At 48.3% G+C, this 23,430-nt stretch overlaps 1 protein-coding gene across 1 annotated transcript in view; it reads right to left on the reverse strand.

Moving 5' to 3' along the window:
• Positions 1-1,939: 1,939 nt before the first annotated feature.
• The window catches only part of LOC144484580 (uncharacterized), a 62,995-nt gene continuing 41,504 nt past the window's right edge, over positions 1,940-23,430 (reverse strand). Inside the window, exons 5-7 of the mRNA XM_078203062.1 lie at positions 9,851-9,979; positions 2,414-2,788; positions 1,940-2,245 (exon numbers count right to left, since the gene is read on the reverse strand). Coding sequence (XP_078059188.1) covers positions 1,954-2,245; positions 2,414-2,788; positions 9,851-9,979 — 796 coding nt within the window. The 3' untranslated portion in view covers positions 1,940-1,953. The remainder of the gene's footprint in view (positions 2,246-2,413; positions 2,789-9,850; positions 9,980-23,430) is intronic.

Below are 23,430 nucleotides of genomic sequence, written 5' to 3' on the forward strand. Positions count from 1 at the left end.
CTAAATTGCCCCTTAGTGTCCCAAGCTGTGCAGGTTAGATGGATTAGAAATGGTCAATGTGTTACAGGAATAGGGTGAGGGCCTGGGTATGATTCCCTTTCAGAATATCGGTACAGACTCGATAGGCCAAATGGCCTCTTCTGCATTGTAGGGATTCTATGAGTGACAGAGCATAATATTAGGATGGATGGACAAAAGCCTGATTGAGAGGCAGATCCTGAATTACGAGAGAGAGATGGACAGTTTAGGGAGGGTATTTCAGAGTTTCACACTCAGACCCTGCCACCAATGGTGGTGTAATTAAAATGTGGAGATGCAGGCATTGGACTGGGGTAAGCACAGTAAGAAGTCAGTTGTCAGAAGTCAGTAAGAAGGTGTTGTGAGACTTCTTACGGTGTAATTAAAACCATGGATGCGCAAGAGGCCTGAATGAGAAGAGTGCAGATATCTGGGGGCCAAGCTAAATTGCCCCTTAGCGTCCCAAGATGTGTAGGTTAGAGAGATTTAGAACATAAGAAATAGGAGCAGGAGTAGGCCATCTAGCCCCTCAAGCCTGCCCCGCCATTCAATAAGATCATGGCTGATCTGACGTGGATCAGTACCACTTACCCGCCTGATCCCCATAACCCTTAATTCCCTTACCGATCAGGAATCCATCCATCCGCGCTTTAAACATATTCAGCGAGGTAGCCTCCACCACCTCAGTGGGCAGAGAATTCCAGAGATTCACCACCCTCTGGGAGAAGAAGTTCCTCCTCAACTCTGTCTTAAACCGACCCCCCTTTATTTTGAGGCTGTGTCCTCTAGTTTTAACTTCCTTACTAAGTGGAAAGAATTTGCAGGGTAAATATTTGGGGTTATGGGAAACAGGTCTGTGCGTGGTTGCCCTGAGTGTCGGGGGGATTATGTGAGGTTACAAGGATAGGACCTGGGTGGGATTGTTATAGGTGCAGACTTGATGGGCCGAATGGGCTCCTTCTGCATTTCAGGGATTCTATTCTATGATCTCAGGGAATTGTGAAATTGGAGATTACTGAGATAGGGAGGGATAAGGTCATGGAGGAATTTGAAAATAAGGATGTGAATTTTAAAATCGAGGCGTGACTTGACTTAAAGCCGGTGTAGGTCAGTAAGCAAGGCAGGGGTGGGGGGAGATGGGTGAATGGGATTTGGTGTGAGAAAGCCGGCAGGCAGCAGAGTTTTGGATGATCTCACTTTTCCATGTGGGAGTGGGGTGAATGTGAGAGGCTGCTCAGAAATGTACTGGAATCATCAAGTCTAAAGGTAACACAGGCTTGGGTGAGGGTTTCAGCAGCAGATGAGCTGAGGTAGGGTGGAGATTGCTGACATTATGGAGATTGAAATATTTGGTATTAGTGATGGTGTGGATATGTGGTCAGAAACTCATCCTGTTGTTAAATCTGACACCAAGATCTGAATTTTCCATCTGTCGGGCACATTCACACGGGAGATCCTGGAAGTGGGTGCAATCGGCCCCGGAATGTGATTTCAGACTGGCTGGCCAATTAATGATCAGTCAGTGTGAAATGCATGCTGGGAAAGGCTCAGTGCTACCGGGGAGGGAGGGAAGGGGATGGGCACTGAGGAAAGCGAGGGTGCTGTTGGCATTTCCAATACGCTCCCTCAGGGGGACAGCTGCTGCGGAGCCTGTCTCACAGCTACTGACCTGTAAAAAATAAACTGCGATGGAGCTCCTCACACTTGTTGGGAGTGAGGATGGCAGAGACGGGGAGAGGGAGAACCTTTCAAAAGGAATTAACTTCTGTTAGTGATGTTAAAAAGACACTACACACTGTGTTTAACACAAAGCTGATTTATTTGTCTCTTATCCAGAATATTTACACCTGGTGTTTATTAATATCAGCAGGACCAGACTCCAGTGAATAATCTTCAGACCTGCAGGTGATTAACAGCAAAACCCAATCACTATAGTTACTTGTGACCTTGCTGGTGTCTCAGCAGATGGGATGACTGAGTGAATCCCCTCCCACACGCAGAGCAGGAGAACGGTTTCTCCCCGGTGTGAATGCGCCGGTGTTTCAGCAGATTGGATGAATCACTGAATCCCTTCCCACACTCAGAGCAGCTGAGCGGCCTCTCCCCAGTGTGAATTCTCTGGTGTACAGTGAGCTGAGATGATTTCCTGAACCCAGTTCCACAACGAGAGCATCTGAACGGTCTCTCGTCAGTGTGAATACGTTGATGGGTCACCAGTTCCCCAGAACTTTTAAAGCACTTCCCACAATCCAGGCATTTAAATGGTCTCGCGTCAGAGTGAACCCGTTGATGGGATGTCAGCTCCACAGAACTTTTAAAGCACTTCTCACAGTTCAGGCATTTAAAAGGTCTCTCATCAGTGTGAACTCGCTGATGTTTCAGTCGGTGAGATGACTGAGTGAATCCCTTCCCACACACAGAGCAGGAAAATGGTTTCTCCCCAGTGTGGATTCGCTGGTGTTTCAGCAGATCAGATAACTGAATGAATCCATTCCCACAATCGGAGCAGGTAAATGATCTCTCTCCAGTGTGAATTCGCTGATGTGTCATCAGGTGGGATGACTGAGTGAATCCCTTCCAACACACAGAGCAGGTGAATGGCCTTTCCCCAGTGTGACCACGTTGGTGTCCTAACAGATTGGATAACTGAGTGAATCCCTTTCCACAATCAGAACATGTGAATGGTCTCTCCCCATTGTGATCTCGCTGGTGTTTTAGCAGACTGGATGACTGAGTGAATCCCTTCCCACACTGAGGGCAGGTGAATGGTCTCTCCCCAGTGTGACTGCGTCGATGAGTTTCCAGGTCAGATGGATAACTAAATGCTTTCCCACAATCCCCACATTTCCACAGCTTCTCCCCAGTGTGACTGTGCTTGTGTCTCGACAGGCCAGATGATCGACTGAAGCCTTGTCCACACACACAACACGTGTATGGTTTCTCCTCACTGTGAACAGTGCTTTTTCCTTCCATGTTTAATATTCAATGATATTCAAGTTACGATAAATTATACACCTCTGTCAGCTCCTGGTGTGATGTTTGGTTTCAGTTTCCTAACTGTAAATCCTCCTCTTCTAAAACCCTGTGAAATTGATTTAAAACAAAAAAACAGGAGTGAGAGAGAGCCCACAAAAACACAAAGACAGCTTGTGAAATTGAGCTGAATGAATCTGGTCATTTGCCTGATACTAATGAACAGTGCTGGATTATCATAAAAACCCAGCTGATTCACTAATGTCCATCAGGGAAAGGAACCTACCACCCAGTCTGGGTCTGTACAGACTCAGGCCTCTACTTAAGGAGAGTTCAAGACAGTGGGAGAGAATGGGGAGTGATGCAAGAGGTGAGGTTGTGGGGGGATGGGGGAGGTGCTGGTGATGGCAGGAGGAGAGGTTGTGGGGGGATGGGGGGGGTGCTGGTGATGGCAGGAGGTGAGGTTGTGGGGGGGTGGGGGAGGTGCTGGTGATGGCAGGAGGAGAGGTTGTGGGGGGGTGGGGGAGGTGCTGGTGATGGCAGGAGGTGAGGTTGTGGGGGGATGGGGGAGGTGCTGGTGATGGCAGGAGGAGAGGGATTTTACACATCTATAACTCAGCTGGAGCTTTGACAGAATCTCCCAAACCCTCAACTTCCACCACCTGGAAGGACCAGGATCACAAGTGTGAATCAACACCTCGAAATTCACCTTCAAGTCTCACACACTAGGGGATTTTCACAGTAACTTCATCGCAATGTTAATATAAGCCTACTCGTGACATGATAAACTTTTTAAAAAAACGTTAAACACACTGTCCTGACTTGTCTGACATCCAGTACTGGATGAACAGATATTTTATATATTGGGAAGACTGAAGCCACTGGTTTCAGTCTTTGCTACAAACTTCACTCCCCAGCCACCGACTCCATCTCTCTCCCTGATAATTGTCCGAGGCTGAACATGATTGTTCACAACCATGGTGACATGTTTCACCTCAGGAATTAGGAGTCGGCCATTCGGCCCATCAGGTCTTTCACTTCTGTCACTGTTTGAAGTCTGGATGACCGTTCTCCAAACAGTCATTCAGACTCGAAACGTTGGCTCTATTCTCTCTCCAAAGATGCTGTCAGACATGCTGAGATTTTCCAGCACTTTGTTTTTGTTAAACATTCACTTGATTGCAGTTTGCTGTGGGTAAATCCTCCCCTTCTAACCCATGTAAAATGAGTTTCCAAAACCCATCACTCTCAGTCCAGGATAGAAATTCACAACATTGTGTCTGCCTGCTTTCCGGCTCAGGATTACTTAAGCTGGGACACATTTTCATTGGAAGCAGATGAGAAAATGTTCACTCGGCTGACTCCTGTGATGAGGGGGTTTGGCTTCTGAGGAAAGGTGGAACAGGTTGGGTCTTTACCCATTGGAATTCAGAAGAATGAGTGGTGATCTTGGTGAAGCATATTAGATCCTGGGGGAGCTTGACCGGGTAGATTCTGAGAGGATGTTTCCCCTCATGGGGTAATATCGAATTACAGAACAGTTAAAAAATAAGAGGTCTCTCAGTTTACACCATGAGGAGAAACGTATTCTTTATGAAGATCATTAGTCTTTGGAAATCCCTTCTCCAGTAAGTAGGAGGCTTGGTCATTTAATACATTTAAGGCTGTGTTAAGTTCATAAGATATTGGAGCAGAATTAGGGCATTCGGCCCATCGAGTCTGCTCTGCCATTCGACCATGGCTGATATGCTCCTCATTCCCATTTTCCTGCCTTCTCCCCATAACCAGTTAAAAATCTGTCTAACTCCTCCTTAAATTTACTCACTGTCCCAGCATCCAACGCACTTCGGGGCAGCGAATTCCAGATTCACAACCCTTTGGGAGAAGTAGTTTCTCCTCAACTCTGTTTTAAATTTGCTGCCCCTTATCCTAAAGACTATGAGCTCTCATCCTAGAATGCCCCACAAGAGGAAGCATCCACTCCACGTCTACTTTATCCAGACCTTTTATCATCTTGTACACCTCAATTTGATCTCCCCTCATTCTTCTAAATTCCAGAGAGTATAGGCCTATATCTCTTCATACGACAAACCCGACATCTCTGGAATCGATCTCGTGAACCTCCTCTGAACTGCCTCCAATGCCACGACATCTTTCCTCAAATAAAGGGACCAAAACTATGCACAATACTCCAGGTGCGGCCTCACCAATGCCTTGTATAGTTCCTTACATTTATATTCTAATCCTTTAGCTATAAATGCCAACATTCCATTCACTTTCTTTACAATCTGCTGTACCTGCATGCTGGTTTCCTGTGACTGGTGAATGAGGACACCCAGATCCTTCTGCACTGGAGCACCCCGAAGTCTCTCCCCATTTAGATAATAAGTCGCCTTCCCAACACTCCAGCCCAGGCAACATGCTGGTGACTCTCCTCTGCACTCTTTCTCGTGCAATCACATCCTTCCTATAGTGTTCCTCAGTGTTAGAACAGAGAACATAGAACAGTACAGCACAGAACAGGCCCTTCGGCCCACGATGTTGTGCCGAGCTTTATCTGAAACCAAGATCAAGATATCCCACTCCCTATCATCCTGGTGTGCTCCATGTGCCTATCCAATAACCGCTTAAATGTTTCTAAAGTGTCTGACTCCACTATCACTGCAGGCAGTCCATTCCACACCCCAACCACTCTCTGCGTAAAGAACCTACCTCTGATATCCGTCCTGTATCTCCCACCACGAACCCTATAGTTATGCCCCCTTGTAATAGCTCCATCCACCCGAGGAAATAGTCTTTGAACGTTCACTCTATCTATCCCCTTCATCATTTTATAAACCTCTATTAAGTCTTCCCTCAGCCTCCTCCGCTCCAGAGAGAACAGCCCTAGCTCCCGCAACCTTTCCTCATAAGACCTACCCTCCAAACCATCCTGGTAAATCTCCTCTGCACTCTCTCCAGCGCTTCCACATCCTTCTTATAGTGAGGTGACCAGAGCTGCACACAATACTCCAAATGTGGTCTCACCAAGGTCCTGTACAGTTGCAGCATAACCCCACGGCTCTTAAACTCCAACCCCCTGTTAATAAAAGCTAACACACTATAGGCCTTCTTCACAGCTCTATCCACTTGAGTGGCAACCTTTAGAGATCTGTGGATATGAACCCCAAGATCTCTCTGTTCCTCCACAGTCTTCAGAACCCTACCTTTGACCCTGTAATCCACATTTAAATTAGTCCTACCAAAATGAATCACCTCACATTTATCAGGGTTAAACTCCATTTGCCATTTTTCAGCCCAGCTTTGCATCCTATCTATGTCTCTTTGCAGCCTACAACAGCCCTCCACCTCATCCACTACTCCACCAATCTTGGTGTCATCAGCAAATTTACTGATCCACCCTTCAGCCCCCTCCTCCAAGTTATTAATAAAAATCACAAAGAGCAGAGGACCAAGCACTGGTCCCTGCGGCACTCCACTAGCAACCTGCCTCCAATCCGAAAATTTTCCATCGACCACCACCCTCTGTCTTCGATCAGACAGCCAGTTACAAGTAAACAAGTGATTGGGAAACATTTAAGAAACAACAAAGAGAGACTAAGAAAGCGATAAAGAAAGGAAGGATAGACTATGAAGCTAGGCTAGCAATTAATATAAAAAATGATAGTAAAAGTTTTTATAAATATATAAAAAGGAATAGAGTGGCTAGAGTGAATGTTGGACCCTTCGAGGACGAGAGGGGGGAGTTAATAGTGGGAAATGAGGATATGGCTGAGTCTTTAAATACGTTTTTTGTGTCGGTCTTCACGGTGGAGGACACAAATAGTTTGCCAAATATTAACGATAGAGGGTTGGCAGCAGGAGAAATACTTAATACAATTAATGTTACCAGAGAGGCAGTGCTGGGTAGACTAATGGGACTGAAGGTGGACAAGTCCCCGGGTCCGGATGGAATGCATCCCAGGGTATTGAAAGAAATGTCAGAGGTAAAAGTGGATGCGTTAGTGATTATTTATCAAAACTCGTTGCATTCTGGGGTAGTGCCGGTTGATTGGAAAACGGCTAATGTTACGCCGCTGTTTAAAAAAGGAAGGAGACAAAAGGCGGGTAACTATAGGCCGGTCAGCTTAACGTCTGTAGTAGGGAAAATGCTGGAATCCATTATTAAAGAGGAGATAGCAGGGCATCTGGATAGAAATGGTTCGATCAATCAGACGCAGCATGGATTCATGAGGGGAAAGTCGTGCTTGACGAACATGTTGGATTTTTATGAAGATGTGACGAGGGCGGTTAATGAAGGAGAACCGGTGGATGCGGTGTTTTTGGATTTCCAAAAGGCGTTTGATAAGGTGCCCCATAAAAGGCTGCTGAAGAAGATTAGGGCACACGGAGTTGGGGGTAGTGTGTTAAAGTGGATTGGGGACTGGCTATCCGACAGGAAGCAAAGAGTCGGAATAAATGGGTGTTTTTCCGGTTGGAGGAAGGTAACTAGTGGCGTGCCGCAGGGATCGGTACTCGGGTCGCAACTGTTTACCATTTATATAGATGATCTGGAGGAGGGGACGGAGTGTAGGGTAACGAAGTTTGCAGACGACACAAAGATAAGTGGAAAAGTGAATCGTGTGGAGGACGGAGAAGATCTGCAGAGAGATTTGGACAGGCTGAGTGAGTGGGCGAGGATATGGCAAATGGAGTATAACGTTGAGAAATGCGAGGTTATACACTTTGGAGGAAATAATAACAAATGGGATTACTATCTCAATGGAAACAAATTAAAACATGCTACCGTGCAAAGGGACCTGGGGGTCCTTGTGCATGAGACGCAAAAGCCCAGTCTGCAGGTACAACAGGTGATCAAGAAGGCAAATGGGATGTTGGCCTATATTGCGAGGGGGATAGAATATAAAAGCAGGGATGTCTTGATGCACCTGTACAGGGCATTGGTGAGGCCGCAGCTGGAATACTGTGTGCAGTATTGGTCCCCTTATATGAGGAAGGATATATTGGCATTGGAGGGAGTGCAGAGAAGGTTCACCAGGTTGATACCGGAGATGAGGGGTTTGGATTATGAGGAGAGGCTGAGGAGATTGGGTTTGTACTCGTTGGAGTTTAGAAGGATGAGGGGGGATCTTATGGAGACTTATAAGATAATGCGGGGGCTGGATAGGGTGGAGGCGGAGAGATTCTTTCCACTTAGTAAGGAAGTTAAAACTAGAGGACACAGCCTCAAAATAAAGGGGGGTCGGTTTAAGACAGAGTTGAGGAGGAACTTCTTCTCCCAGAGGGTGGTGAATCTCTGGAATTCTCTGCCCACTGAGGTGGTGGAGGCTACCTCGCTGAATATGTTTAAAGCGCGGATGGATGGATTCCTGAGCGGTAAGGGAATTAAGGGTTATGGGGATCAGGCGGGTAAGTGGTACTGATCCACGTCAGATCAGCCATGATCTTGTTGAATGGCGGGGCAGGCTCGAGGGGCTAGATGGCCTACTCCTGCTCCTATTTCTTATGTTCTTATGTTACCTATCCAATCGGCCAACTTTCCCTCTATCCCACACCTCCTCACTTTCATCATAAGCCGACCATGGGGGACCTTATCAAACGCCTTACTAAAATCCATGTATTGACATCAACTGCCCTACCTTCATCAACACACTTAGTTACCTCTTCAAAAAATTCTATCAAATTTGTGAGGCACAACTTGCCCTTCACGAATCCATGCTGATTATCCCGGATTAATCCGCATCTTTCTAAATGGTCGTAAATCCCATCTCTAAGGACCTTTTCCATCAATTTACCAACCACTGAAGTAAGACTAACCGGTCTATAATTACCAGGGTCATTTCTATTCCCTTTCTTAAACAGAGGAACAACATTCGCCATTCTCCAGTCCTCTGGCACCAGCCCCGTGGACAGCGAGGATCCAAAGATCAAAGCCAAAGGCTCTGCAATCTCATCCCTTGCCTCCCAAAGAATCCTAGGATATATTTCATCAGGCCCAGGGGACTTATCGACCTTCAGTTTATTCAAAACTGCCAGGACATCCTCCCTCCGAACATCTGTTTCCTCCAGCCTATTAGCCTGCAACACCTTCTCTTCCTCAAAAACATGGCCCCTCTCCTTGGTGAACACTGAAGAAAAGTATTCATTCATCACCTCGCCTATCTCTACTGACTCCATACACAAGTTCCCACTACTGTCCTTACGTTCTGTCTGATTCTGTCAGTTGATGTTTCTGAGATTAACCTTGGGACACTCTCCTACATTAAAGGTCTGATATAAATGAAAGTTAGTTTTAAATCACATTGTAACAGATTGGGGAAGTCAGGATTAAAACAATATCTGGGTAAATGGAGTTTGGTCACAGATCAGCCGTGACCCCAGTCAATAAGAGAACAGGCTCGAGGGGGATAAATGATTTCCTCCTGTTCCCAATAAACTTGGGCTCAAACACCAGCTGATGAATGGAAAGTGATGGGTGAACTGGGGAGAAGACACTTCACCAGGAACCAGCGATGGAGCAGAGTTAAAGAGTAGGAGAGTCCTGTGGACAGACTACTCAGGAAATGGAATAGATTGTTCGGCCCTTCAAGTCTGCTCTGTTATTCAATTAGACCCTGGTTGATCCATTAGTCTATCTGAACTTGAACAAATATCTGAATTGTTAACTCAAGCTGGTTACAGCAGTTATTAACAGCAGCAGAAACACACCATAGCTATCAGAATGAACATGGGTCAGTGCAGGATGTGATTACCTGTTCAATAACTGGGGAATCTGCCTCCAGACTTGTGAACTCGCTGGTGTCTCATTAGGTTTTGTGACTGAGTGAATCTGTTCCCACATATGGAGCAGGTGAACGGCCTCTCCCCGGTGTGAACTCGCTGGTGTATCAGGAGATCAGATGAGTTAGTGAATCCCTTCCCACACACGGAGCAGGTGAAAGGCCTCTCCCCAGTGTGAACACGCTTGTGTTTCAGCAGGTGAGATGAACTGCTGAATCCCTTCATACACACAGAGCAGGTGAATGGCCGCTCCCCAGTGTGAAGTCGCTGGTGAGTGCGAAGGTTGAACATTCGACTAAAACTCTTCCCACACGCGGTGCAGATGAACAGACTCTTCCCAGTGTGGCTGCGCTGATGAGCTTCCAGCTGGGATGGAGAACTGAATTCCTTCCCACAGTCCCCACATTCCCATGGGTTCTCTATGGTGTAGATGTCCTCGTGTCTCTCCAGGTTGGATGATTTAATGTGTGTATATTTCAAATATCCTGTCAAAGGAGTTTAGAAACATCATCACTGTCAGTACGGGATCGAAATTCAGAACAGACATTTCAACTTTCTGTGGAACATCGTTTCCTCACTTGTTCCTGTAAAGCAGTAAATCCTCATCCTGAACACTTTCCCTCCTCCCTGTCCTGCAACCAACTCCCACACTGACCAACCAGCTCATATTTCAATGATTGTCCCGTGTTTGAGTCCAGTGTGCCAGGCTGCATGGCGTATGGGTGCTGTTTCACCCATAAGATGGATGTGTGCAGCACCCGCTTCCAACTGTTCTGGCTGCCAACCAGCCCCTGTCCACCCACACAGTTCCAGCAGCACCGCACACAATACTGCTCACCTGCTCCGACAGACTCATGAAGGATGTCCTTTCATTTTCTCTGAGAGAGTTGGTCAGCCTGGCAAATCCAGTGTGAAATATCTTCACAAATCTTTTCTCCCACTCTCTATTCTGGCTGGGTTCAGTTCTCTTTTGTACAGAGTGAAAATAAAATCAATTATTTTCTCTCCTGGTCACTGCAGGGAGCTGCAGCTTCTTATTGGGGGTGTTGGGGCCTCCAGCGGGTGTTTGTGAATCCTCCCCGCCCACCTCCCAGGGTTTCCTGCCTTCCCAGAGATCAGAGTCCTCATTGATTTGAGGCCAAAGTGTAACCTCTTATTTATTGTCCCCCTCCCCCATCGTCTGATGTGAACCATCCTCCAGTGGCTGAGCCAGGATGGGGCCGTTAACCTGGGCCTGTTCCCGGGAGGGAGGGAGAAGCCCCGCAGCTGCAAACCAGGGAGCTGACAATGATTCTGAAGGGTTTGCGGATCCACAAAGTGTTTCCAAATCCTCGCAGCCACCGCCTAACGCTGACTCCGCTTCTCCGGGACAAAGGACTCTCGCTCCCGAGGCGAACAAAGGAATTGCGCATGCTCCACATTCGGACCGAGTTTCCGGCCTCATCAGCCGGACCGGACTGCGCATGTGCCAGATCGCAATGTCCCGGAGCAGGGTGATTGGCAGCAGCTCCGGACCAATAGGAGGAGGGGGGCGGGCCTAGAGTACCGAGGGGGGCAGGTCCGCCAACCAATCAGGGTGAAAGAGGGGCTCCGACTGAAGCATGCGCATTACGGGTAATGGCGACGGCGAATACTTATTACCTCGGATCCGTAATTTGTCAGCGGAAAATCGCCGACCGGTGGGTACGATGGAACCGGCAAGTGGACGGGAAGGCTTCATAAACAGGTTGTGCGGATACGTAAACTCCCCCCAAAATTCTCCAATTACCCTATTTGCTTCGAGCGGGTCAAAGATCCCTGTGATCGGCCCACGCATAGACGGCCTCCATCTTTATTGGGGGCAATATGCGGCAGTGCGCATGGGTGATCGCCATCTTTGTAGGGGGCAATATTGTCAATGAGTGGGAGGAGCTTGTTCCCCATTGTTCAGAATGGAGACAACTTGTCCATCAAACTGCATCAACCCTCTGAGTCCCAATGTCTTATTGATGAGGCAGAGCGGTGACACAGAAGGAAAGAAATCACAAAATGCTTTATAAATATTTTAAGGGCAAGAGGGTAATCGGGGAAAGAGGAAGTAGGTTGGTAGGTTAGGAATCAATTGCCAATTGGGCAACCTGGGTGTGGAGCCAGAAGATGTATGTGAGGTATTAAATGAGTTTTTTGCATCTCTGTTCACTGTGTGGAAGGACAATGCAGGTACTGGGTGCAGTTCTGTTTGGAACACTCTAGGAAGGATGTGATTGCACCAGAGAGGCTGCAGTGGAGATTCACCAGGATGTTGCCTGGGCTGGAACATTTCAACTATGAAGAGAGACTGGTTAGGCTGAGGTTGTTTTCCTTAGAGCAGAGAAGGCTGAGGGGTGACCGAACTGCGGTGTACAAGAACAAAGAACAATACAGCACAGGAACAGGCCCTTCGGCCCTCCAAGCCCGCGCCGCTCCCTGGTCCAAACTAGACCATTCTTTTGTATCCCTCCATTCCCACTCCGTTCATATGGCTGTCCAGATAAGTCTTAAACGTTCCCAGTGTGTCCGCCTCCACCACCTTGCCTGGCAGCGCATTCCAGGCCCCCACCACCCTCTGTGTAAAATATGTCCGTCTGATATCTGTGTTAAACCTCCCCCCCTTCACCTTGAACCTATGACCCCTCGCGAACGTCACCACCGACCTGGGGAAAAGCTTCCCACCGTTCACCCTATCTATGCCTTTCATAATTTTATACACCTCTATTAAGTCTCCCCTCATCCTCCGTCTTTCCAGGGAGAACAACCCCAGTTTACCCAATCTCTCCTCATAACTAAGCCCCTCCATACCAGGTAACATCCTGGTAAACCTCCTCTGTACTCTCTCCAAAGCCTCCATGTCCTTCTGGTAGTGTGGCGACCAGAACTGGATGCAGTATTCCAGATGCGGCCGAACCAACGTTCTATACATCTGCAACATCAGACCCCAACCTTTATACTCTATGCCCCGTCCTATAAAGGCAAGCATGCCATATGCCTTCTTCACCACCTTCTCCACCTGTGACGTCACTTTCAAGGATCTGTGGAATTGCACACCCAGGTCCCTCTGCGTATCTACACCCTTTATGGTTCTGCCATTTATCATATAGCTCCTCCCTACATTATTTCTACCAAAATGCATCACTTCGCATTTATCAGGATTGAACTCCATCTGCCATTTCTTTGCCCAAATTTCCAGCCTATCTATATCCTTCTGTAGCTTCTGACAATGCTCCTCACTATCTGCAAGTCCTGCCAATTTTGTGTCGTCCGCAAACTTACTGATCACCCCAGTTACACCTTCTTCCAGATCATTTATATAAATCACAAACAGCAGAGGTCCCAATACAGAGCCCTGCGGAACACCACTAGTCACAGGCCTCCAGCCGGAAAAAGACCCTTCCACTACCACTCTCTGTCTTCTGTGACCAAGCCAGTTCTCCACCCATCTAGCCACCTCCCTCTTTATCCCATGAGATCCAACCTTTTTCACCAGCCTACCATGAGGGACTTTGTCAAACGCTTTACTAAAGTCCATATAGACGACATCCACGGCCCTTCCCTCGTCAACCATTTTGGTCACTTCTTCAAAAAACTCCACCAGGTTAGTGAGGCATGACCTCCCTCTCACAAAACCATGCTGACTATCATGAATGAGTTTATTCCTTTCAAAATGTGCATACATCCTATCTCTAAGAATCTTCTCCAACAACTTCCCCACCACGGACGTCAAGCTCACCGGCCTATAATTACCCGGGTTATCCTTCCTACCGTTCTTAAATAACGGGACCACATTAGCTATCCTCCAATCCTCTGGGACCTCACCTGCGTCCAGTGACGAGACAAAGATTTGCGTCAGAGGCCCAGCGATTTCATCTCTCGTCTCCCTGAGCAGCCTTGGATAGATTCCATCAGGCCCTGGGGATTTGTCAGTCTTTAAATTCTCTAACAAACCTAACACTTCCTCCTTTGCAATGGAGATTTTCTCCATCGGTTCAACACTCCCCTCCGAGACACTCCCAGTCAACACATCCCTCTCCTTTGTGAATACCGACGCAAAGTATTCATTTAGGATCTCCCCTACTTCTTTGGGCTCCAAGCATAATTCCCCACTTTTGTCCCTGAGAGGTCCGATTTTTTCCCTAACAACCCTTTTGTTCCTAACGTATGAATAAAATGCCTTGGGATTCTCCTTAATCCTGTCTGCCAAGAACATTTCGTGACCCCTTTTTGCTCTTCTAATTCCCCGTTTGAGTTCTTTCCTACTTTCTTTGTACTCCTCCAGAACTCCCTCCGTTTTTAGCTGCCTGGACCTACCATACGCCTCTCTTTTCTTTTTGACCAGTCCCTCAATTTCCCTGGTTATCCACAATTCTCGAATCCTACCCTTCCTATCTTTCTTTTTAACAGGCACATGCCTGTCCTGTCGCCCTAACAACTGTTCCTTAAAAGACTCCCACATGCCAGATGTGGATTTACCCTCAAACAGCCTCTCCCAATCAAGAGCTGCCAATTTCTGCCTAATCCCACTAAAGTTAGCCTGCCCCCAATCCAACACCTTACCCTTGGGACACCACTCATCCTTTTCCATCACTATCCTAAAGCTAACAGAATTGTGGTCACTATTTGCCACATGTTCCCCTACCGAAACTTTGAAGACCTGACCGGGCTCATTCCCCAGTACCAGGTCCAGTATAGCACCCTCTCTAGTTGGGCTATCTACATATTGTTCCAAAGAACCCTCCTGTACGCATTTTACAAATTCCTCCCCATTCAGAGTCCCTGCTCTCAGCGATTTCCAGTCTATACCAGGGAAATTGAAGTCTCCCACTACAACAACCCTATTTTTCCTGCACCTATCCAGTATCTCCTGACATATCCGTTCTTCCACTTCCCTTGGGCTGTTGGGGGGCCTGTAGTACACCCCCAACATAGTGACTGCGCCCTTCCTGTTTCTAAGCTCCACCCAGAGTGACTCGTTACACGACCCCTCTGAATTGTCCTCCCTCTGCACCGCTGTAATATGCTCTCCAACTAATACTGTTACTCCCCCACCTCTTTTGGCCCCTCCTCTGTCTCGCCTAAAACACTTGTACCCCGGAATATTCAGCTGCCAGTCCTGTCCCTCTTTCAACCAAGTCTCTGTCACCACAACCACATCCAAATTCCTCGTGAGCATTAAGGCCCTAAGTTCATCTGTCTTACCTGCTATGCTCCTTGCATTGAAGTATAAGCACTCCAGACCTCCAGGCCCAGTGAGGTCATCCTCCCCCAGAGTGCTCTTCTTCTTTGCCAGCCTTGTCCCAGTCCCAAGCTCATCCCCAGCCTCTACACTTGTAGACCTAATATTTTGATCCCCTCCCCCCTGCCATACTAGTTTAAACCCCCCCGAACTGCACTAGCAAAACTCCCAGCCAGGATATTCGTGCCCTTCCAACTTAGTTGTGACCCGTCCTTCTTGTACAGGTGCCATCCTCTCCTGAAAACTTCCCATTGATCTAGGAAAATGAAGCCCTCCCTCCTGGACCAGTCCTTTAGCCAAGCATTCAATTTTACTAACTCCTTATTCTTAGCCTCACTGGCACGAGGCATTGGGAGCAGCCCAGAGATGGCCACCCTGGAGGCCGTACTTTTTAGCCTATTTCCCAACTCCCTGAATTGCTCTCGTAGGATCCCCCTGCTCTTCCTATCTACGTCATTTGCACCAATGTGTACAATGACATCCATTCCTTTATCTTCCCCTTTTAATATGCCTCCTATCCGCTCGGAGACATCCATGACCCCAGCACCAGGTAGGCAGACTACCATCCTGGAGTCCCGTTCGCACCCACAGAATCGCCTGTCCGTGCCTCTAACCGACGCATCCCCCACCACTATTGCTCTCCTAACCCCTCTCTTCCCTTTCCGGGCCACAGAGCCTGACTCTGTGCCAGTGACCTGGTCACTGTGGCTTACCCCTGGAGAGTCATCCTCCTCCACACTATCCAAAACAATATACTTGTTTTGGAGTGGGACAACCACAGGTGACCCCTCCTCTAATTGCTCACTCCCCTCCCCTCTCACACCTGTCGCCGAGCCCTTCCTATTATGAGAGACAGCCACTGGAATACCCTCTGGTACATTACCCTTCTGACCTTTACTCCTCCTAACTGTGACCCACGTGTCTTCCTCCCGATGCCCCGGTGTATCTAGTTGCCTATAACTCATGTCAATTATTCTCTCATTCTCCCTGACTAGACCAAGGTCAGCAATCTGCAGCTCCAGTTCCATGACACGGTCCCTCAGGAGCTGCAGTTCCACGCACCTGGCACAAATGTGAACCTCTGGGAGGCTAGGTGTTTCCAGGAACTCCCACATCCCACACTGGAAGCACCGAACTGGCCTATCGCTCATAGCTACCCTTATCCGATACAGGTTTGGATAAAAATAACTTACCTTGCCTCGCCCTTTCAGCCTAAGCCCTGTGAGCCAAAGCCCTTAAAGCTCACACTCTGCTTCCCACACACTCAAGCCCTGTGAGCCAAAGCCCTTAAACCTCACACTCTGCTTCCCACACACTCAAGCCCTGTGAGCCAAAGCCCTTAAAGCTCACACTCTGCTTCCCACACACTCTGCTGCCCACTCCCAACGCTGCCCGCTGTATAGTGCGGCCGGCTTTTTATGCTCCAGTCGAACAAAGAGGTCGAAGCCACCAGGTAACTGACTTTTATACTAAGAACTCAACCTACCAGAATCCCCTTCAGCTGACCTCACTTCCTTTAATTTAAAACCTTGAAAAAGCCCGCGAAACAAACAAGGAATACAATTAAATAAATAAATAAATCAGTACTTTGCTTACCCTCAGCACTCCTGCTAAGAATCTCTCCCTCAGTCCTGCTCCAGTCGAACAAAGATTATGAGGAACATAGATCAGGTAAATTGGAAGGAACTTTTCCCCTTCGTAGAAGGGTCAATAACCAGGGAGATAGATTTAAGTTAAGGGGCAGGAGGTTTAGAGTGGAGTGGAGGAAAAACCTTTCACTCAGAGGGTGGTGGGAATCTGGAACTCACTGCCTGAAAGGGTGGTAGAGGCAAAAATCCTCACATTATATAAGAAGCATTTAGATGAGCAGGTGAAACACCATAACACTCAAGGTTATGAACCAATTACTGGAAATGGGATTAGGATGATAGGTGCTTGCTGGCCAGCACAGACATGATGGGCCAAAGGGCCTCTTTCTGCACTGTAAAATTCTATGACTAAATGGAGGGAATTTCTATGCATCCAGTACAGGCTGCCAGATAAGTCAGGGTGATGTGTGGCTTGAAGGGAATTTTGGAGGGTGATGTTCACATACACCGACTACCCTGGTCCTCCTTGATGGTTGATTGATTTGTAAGTAAATAAAATTCCCTCCCATCACCCCATGTCGCTCCACTTCTCTCTCTCTCCCCCCTCCCATAGAGGAGAGCCTGGTGTAAGTCCAGACAAGGTGGTAGGTTCCCATTATCAGTGAACCAGTTGAGTTTTTCACAACAATGTCAGTTTTCATGGTCACATTTCCCTAGCGCCTGCCCCACAAATGACCAAATTTGTTCAGTTCAATTCCACAGCCTGCTTTTGTAGCTTCTTTCTCATTCCTGTTTCTCTCTTTTGAAAACTCAAACTAATCACATCAGAATCTAATAGAGTCACCCAATTTATCCAAACCTTCAAGATTGTGAACTCGCAATGAACTACCTCCACTATTTCCAACAGCCCACCAGAAAAAACCTGCCTCTAAAGTTCCTCATTGACTGAGCCCTGAACCTGCATCTTTTTCTGGGTTTTCTCACCATTTAATTGGGACCGACAATGGGGGTGTTTTTACCCATCATTCCCCTGGTTGAGACCCCTATCCACAGCACAGGAGAGCAGTGGGCAGGCCTGGTTCTGCCCTGTCTTTGGAGCATCCGCAGTGTCAGCCATGACTATGAACAGACACTTCTCTCTCGGATCCACGATGGGTAAAGGGGGGATGGCGGGAGCAATGGATCTGTGGGTGGACGAGATTCTCCGGAAACATGTTGCGTAAACTGCAAGTCCCAAATGAGAAGCTACTGAGTAGACACGAGTGGAATTATCCTGGTGACAAAGCTGGAGCAGGAGGAGAGAATGTTGTGAATTTCTATCGTGGATGGATTTCGGAAACTCCTTTTACAGGGGGTTAGAACAGGAGGACTTACACATGGCAATCTCAAAATAAAGGTTCACCTCTACAGGGTGGTACAGTGGTTAGCACTGTTGCCTCACTGTCTGTGTGGAGTTTGCACATTACACCTGTGACTTTAGGGGTTTTCTCCAGATGCATTGCTTTCCTCCCACAGTCAAAAGATGTGCAGGTTAGAGGATTAGTGGGGTAAATATGAGCAGTTGCTGGCGGTGGGCCTGGGTAAGATGCCCTTTTGCAGAGTCAATGCAGACTCGATGGGCTGAATGGCCTCCTTCTGCACTGTAGGGATTCTATGACTGTTCGGATACAGGTCTTCAAATGGGATGGACAGGTAGATATGGACAGAATGTTTCCACTGAGACATGAATACACAGTAAATAGTAGTAAATCCAATCACTTAAACCTCGACACCAAATCCAGGGACCACTTACACCCAGGCACCAAATCCAGGGACCACCTATACCGTAACACCAAACCCAGGGACCATTTACACTGAGACATCAAATCCAGGGACCACTAACATTCATAGAAACCCTACAGTGCAGAAGGAGGCCATTCGGCCCATCGAGTCTGCACCGACCACAATCCCACCCAGGCCCTACCCCCACATATTTACCCGCTAATCCCTCTAACCTACGCATCTTAGGATTCTAAGGGGCAATTTTTAACCTGGCCAATCAACCTAACCTGCACATCTTTGGACTGTGGGAGGAAACCGGAGCACCCGGAGGAAACCCACGCAGACACGAGGAGAATGTGCAAACTCCACACAGATAGTGACCCGAGCTGGGAATCGAATCCGGGACCCTGGAGCTGTGAAGCAGCAGTGCTAACCACTGTGCTACCGTGCCGCCAAAAGTAACATTGTGACACCAAACCCAGGGACCACTTACACCCAGGCACCAAATCCAGGGACCACCTATGCCGTAACACCAAACCCAGGGACCATTTACACAGACCATCAAATCCAGGGACCACTTACATTGTGACACCAAACCCAGGGACCATTTACACTGAGACATCAAATCCAGGGAATTTGAGGAATGTGTGAATCCCTTCCCACAGACGGAGGAGGTGAATGGTCTCTCCCCAGTGTGACTACACCAATGAACTTCCAGTTGTGATGGGAAACCGAATCCTTTCCCGCACTCCACACATTTCCACGGTTTCTCCATGGTGCTGGTGCCCTTGTGTTTCTCCAGGTTGGATGATCAGTTGAAACCTCGTCCACACACACAACATACATGGAGATTCACCCTGCTGTGAACTGTGTGATGTTCTTTCAGACTGTTAAAGCTCTTTCCACAGTCAGTTCACTGGAACACTCTCAATCGGGTGTGTGTTTGTTTCACTGCTTTTCCGGTCACACTGATGTTTAAAATCTTTGCCGACAGACAGAAGAGTCAAACATTTCTCCTCCCATATTCAAAGACCAATGATATTCAGCTCCGAATGAACAAAATGACTTTGCCAGTCATGATGTTCGGTTTGAGTTTTCTGTCTGCCAATCCTCCACTTCCAATATCCTGTAAAAAAAATTTGGAAAAGTCATCATAGAAATCATAGAAACCCTACAGTGCAGAAGGAGGCCATTCGGCCCATCGAGTCTGCACCGACCACAATCCCACCCAGGCCCTACCCCCACATATTTTACCCACTAATCCCTCTAACCTACGCATCCCAGGACTCTAAGGGGCAATTTTTTTTTTTTAACCTGGCCAATCAACCTAACCCGCACATCTTTGGACTGTGGGAGGAAACCGGAGCACCTGGAGGAAACCCACGCAGACACGAGGAGAATGTGCAAACTCCACACAGACAGTGACCCGAGCCGGGAATCGAACCCGGGACCCTGGAGCTGTGAAGCAGCAGTGCTAACCACTGTGCTACCGTGCCGCCCCAGTCTGGGATAGAAATTCTGAACAGACAATTCTAGTTTCTCTGGGACAATTTTTCCTCTCTTGTTCCCCAAAATCTGTAAATCCCTGTCCCACACACTCTCCCTCCTCCCTGGGCTGAAATCCAAACCCATCTCACCATTTCTTTCCTCCACTCCCAGTTTTCTCCCTCCCTCTCCTCTGTCTGGGTTCAGTTCTCCAGCTCGTGTCTGCAGACTGACAATAAAACCAATGGGTCTTATTGGGGGTGTTGGGGCCTCCAGCGGGTGTTTGTGAATCCTCCCCGCCCACCTCCCAGGGTTTCCTTCCTTCCCAGAGATCAGAGTCCTCATTGATTTGAGGCCAAAGTGTAACCTCTTATTTATTGTCCCCCTCCCCCATCCTCTGATGTGAACCATCCTCCAGTGGCTGAGCCAGGATGGGGCCGTTAACCTGGGCCTGTTCCCGGGAGGGAGGGAGGGAGAAGCCCCGCAGCTGCAAACCAGGGAGCTGACAATGATTCTGAAGGGTTTGCGGATCCACAAAGTGTTTCCAAATCCTCCCAGCCACCGCCTAACGCTGACTCCGCTTCTCCGGGACAAACAAGCGCCAAGGACAGCAATGACACTGCGCATGCTCCACATCACAATGCCCGGGGACTGATTGACGGCAGCTCCGGACCAATCGCAAGAGGGGGCGGGGCTGGAGGACCGAGCGGGAGCGGCTGGTCCTCCAACCAATCAGAGTGAATGAGGGGCAGGAAGTGCGGGGAATGGCGACGGACGGACGGTTTGAACTCGGAAGCGAGATCAATACCAGGTTGAGGGCGGTGCGCGATGAATCCAGCGGGTGGGTGGAGAGGCTCCTTAAACATGTTGTTCAAACCCAAACCCCGGAAAAGAACTTCCCAGTCCCCTGCTTTGTACCAAATGGAGCGGCAGCTTGTAGTGTTAGACCCGGGCTGACTGCCGCCATTGAGGCTGCATGTGGGAGGCCGGCAGGGATTGTGATCGGAGAGGGAAGCCCTGACGTCACAATGGAATGGGTGAGGGTGTGACGTCACAATGGAATGGGTGAAGGTGAGACGTCACAATGGAATGGGTGAGGGTGTGACGTCACAATGGAATGGGTGAGGGTGTGACGTCACAATGGAATGGGTGAGGGTGTGACGTCACAATGGAATGGGTGAGGGTGTGACGTCACAATGGAAGGGGTGAGGGTTCCAGATGAGCTGAGACTGGGCTGGAGTCGGGCGATGGCACTGACATGTGGCCCGGTGACACAGTGGTTAGTGCAGCTGCCTAACAGCGCCAGGGACCCGGGTTCAATTCCAGCCTCGGGTCGCTGTGAGGAGTTTGCACATTCTCCCTGTGTCTGTGTGGGTTTTCTCCAGGTGCTCCGGTTTCCTCCCACAGTCCAAAGATCTGCAGGTTAGACGGATTGGCCATGATAAATTAACCCTTGGCATCAGCAGGATTGCATTCTGTAACTTGATTTTAGAACATAGAGAACATAGAAAAACAATGGAATACATAGACATAGAACAGTACAGCACAGAACAGGCCCTTCGGCCCACGATGTTGTGCCGAGCTTTATCTGAAACCAAGATCAAGCTATCCCACTCCCTATCATCCTGGTGTGCTCCATGTGTCTATCCAATAACCGCTTAAATGTTCCTAAAGTGTCTGACTCCACTATCACTGCAGGCAGTCCATTCCACACCACAACCACTCTCTGCGTAAAGAACCGACCTCTGATATCCTTCCTATATCTCCCACCACGAACCCTATAGTTATGCCCCCTTGTAATAGCTCCATCCACCCGAGGAAATAGTCTTTGAACGTTCACTCTATCTATCCCCTTCATCATTTTATAAACCTCTATTAAGTCTCCCCTCAGCCTCCTCCGCTCCAGAGAGAACAGCCCCACCTCCCTCAACCTTTCCTCATAAGACCTACCCTCCAAACCAGGCAGCATCCTGGTAAATCTCCTCTGCACTCTTTCCAGCGCTTCCACATCCTTCTTATAGTGAGCTGACCAGAACTGCACACAATATTCCAAATGTGGTCTCACCAAGGTCCTGTACATTTGCAGCATAACCCCACGGCTCTTAAACTCCAACCCCCTGTTAATAAAAGCTAACACACTATAGGCCTTCTTCACAGCTCTATCCATTTGAGTGGCAACCTTTAGAGATCTGTGGATATGGACCCCAAGATCTCTCTGTTCCTCCACAGTCTTCAGAACCCTACCTTTGAGCCTGTAATCCACATTTAAATTAGTCCTACTAAAATTAATCACCTCACATTTATCATGGAATGGGTGAGGGTGTGACGTCACAATGGAATGGGTGAGAGTGTGACGTCACAATGGAATGGGTGTGGATGTGACGTCACAATGGAATGGGTGAGAGTGTGACGTCACAATGGAATGGGTGTGGATGTGACGTCACAATGGAATGGGTGAGGGTTCCAGATGAGCTGAGACTGGGCTGGAGTCGGGCGATGGCACTGACATGTGGCCCGGTGGCACAGTGGTTAGTGCAGCTGCCTCACAGCGCCAGGGACCCGGGTTCAATTCCAGCCTCGGGTCGCTGTGCAGAGTTTCTACATTCTCCCCGTGTCTGTGTGGGTTTCCTCCGGGTGTTCCGGTTTCCTTCCACAGTCCAAAGATGTGCCGGTTAGACGGATTGGCCATGATAAATTGCCACTTGGTATCAGGGGGATTAACAGGTAAATATGTGGATAGGGCCTGGATGGGATTGTTGTCGGTGCAGGCTCGATGGGCTGAATGGCCTCCTTCTCCACTGTACTTTATTATTCATTATTATTAATTAATTACTTCTATGAATGAAGGTGGGCTTGATGGTGATGTGGACGTGGCTGGAAGCTCATCTTGGGATGAACTATTTCACCCTGGTTGTGAACAGCCTGGTTCAGCCTCAGACAGTTGCCAGGAGGAGAGATAAAGTTGTTGGTGAGGGAGTGGAGTTTGTAGTGGGGACTGAACACAATGGGTTCAGTCTTCCCAGTATTTATATGAAATAAATTTCTGTTCTTTCAGTACTGGATGTCAGACAAGTCCGGATGGTGTGTGGGTTGGAGAGGAACTTGGAGCTGATGCTGTTCACAGGGTTTGGAAATTCTGTCAAAGTTCCTGTTGAGTTGTAGATGTATAAAATCTCTCTCCTCACCTCCGGCCTCCTACTTCCCTCTGTTTCCACTCAGAGTGTGGAGATGCCGGCGTTGAACTGGGGTAAGCATGGAAAGAAGTCTCACAACACCAGGTTAAAGTCCAACAGGTTTATTTGGTAGCACAAGCCTTTCGGAGCGCTGCTCCTTCATCAGGTGAGTGGGAGTTCTGTTCACAAACAGGGCACAAAGACACAAACTCAATTTACAGAATAATGGTTGGAATGCGAGTCTTTACAGGTAATCAAATCTTAAAGGTACAGACAATGTGAGTGAAGAGAGGGTTAAGCACAGGTTAAATAGATGTGTATTGTCTCCAGCCAGGACAGTTAGTGAGATTTTGCAAGCCCAGGCAAGTCGCAGGGGTTACAGATAGTGTGACATGAACCCAAG

Source organism: Mustelus asterias, unplaced genomic scaffold, assembly GCF_964213995.1.
Source record: "Mustelus asterias unplaced genomic scaffold, sMusAst1.hap1.1 HAP1_SCAFFOLD_116, whole genome shotgun sequence".
Taxonomy (NCBI): domain Eukaryota; kingdom Metazoa; phylum Chordata; class Chondrichthyes; order Carcharhiniformes; family Triakidae; genus Mustelus; species Mustelus asterias.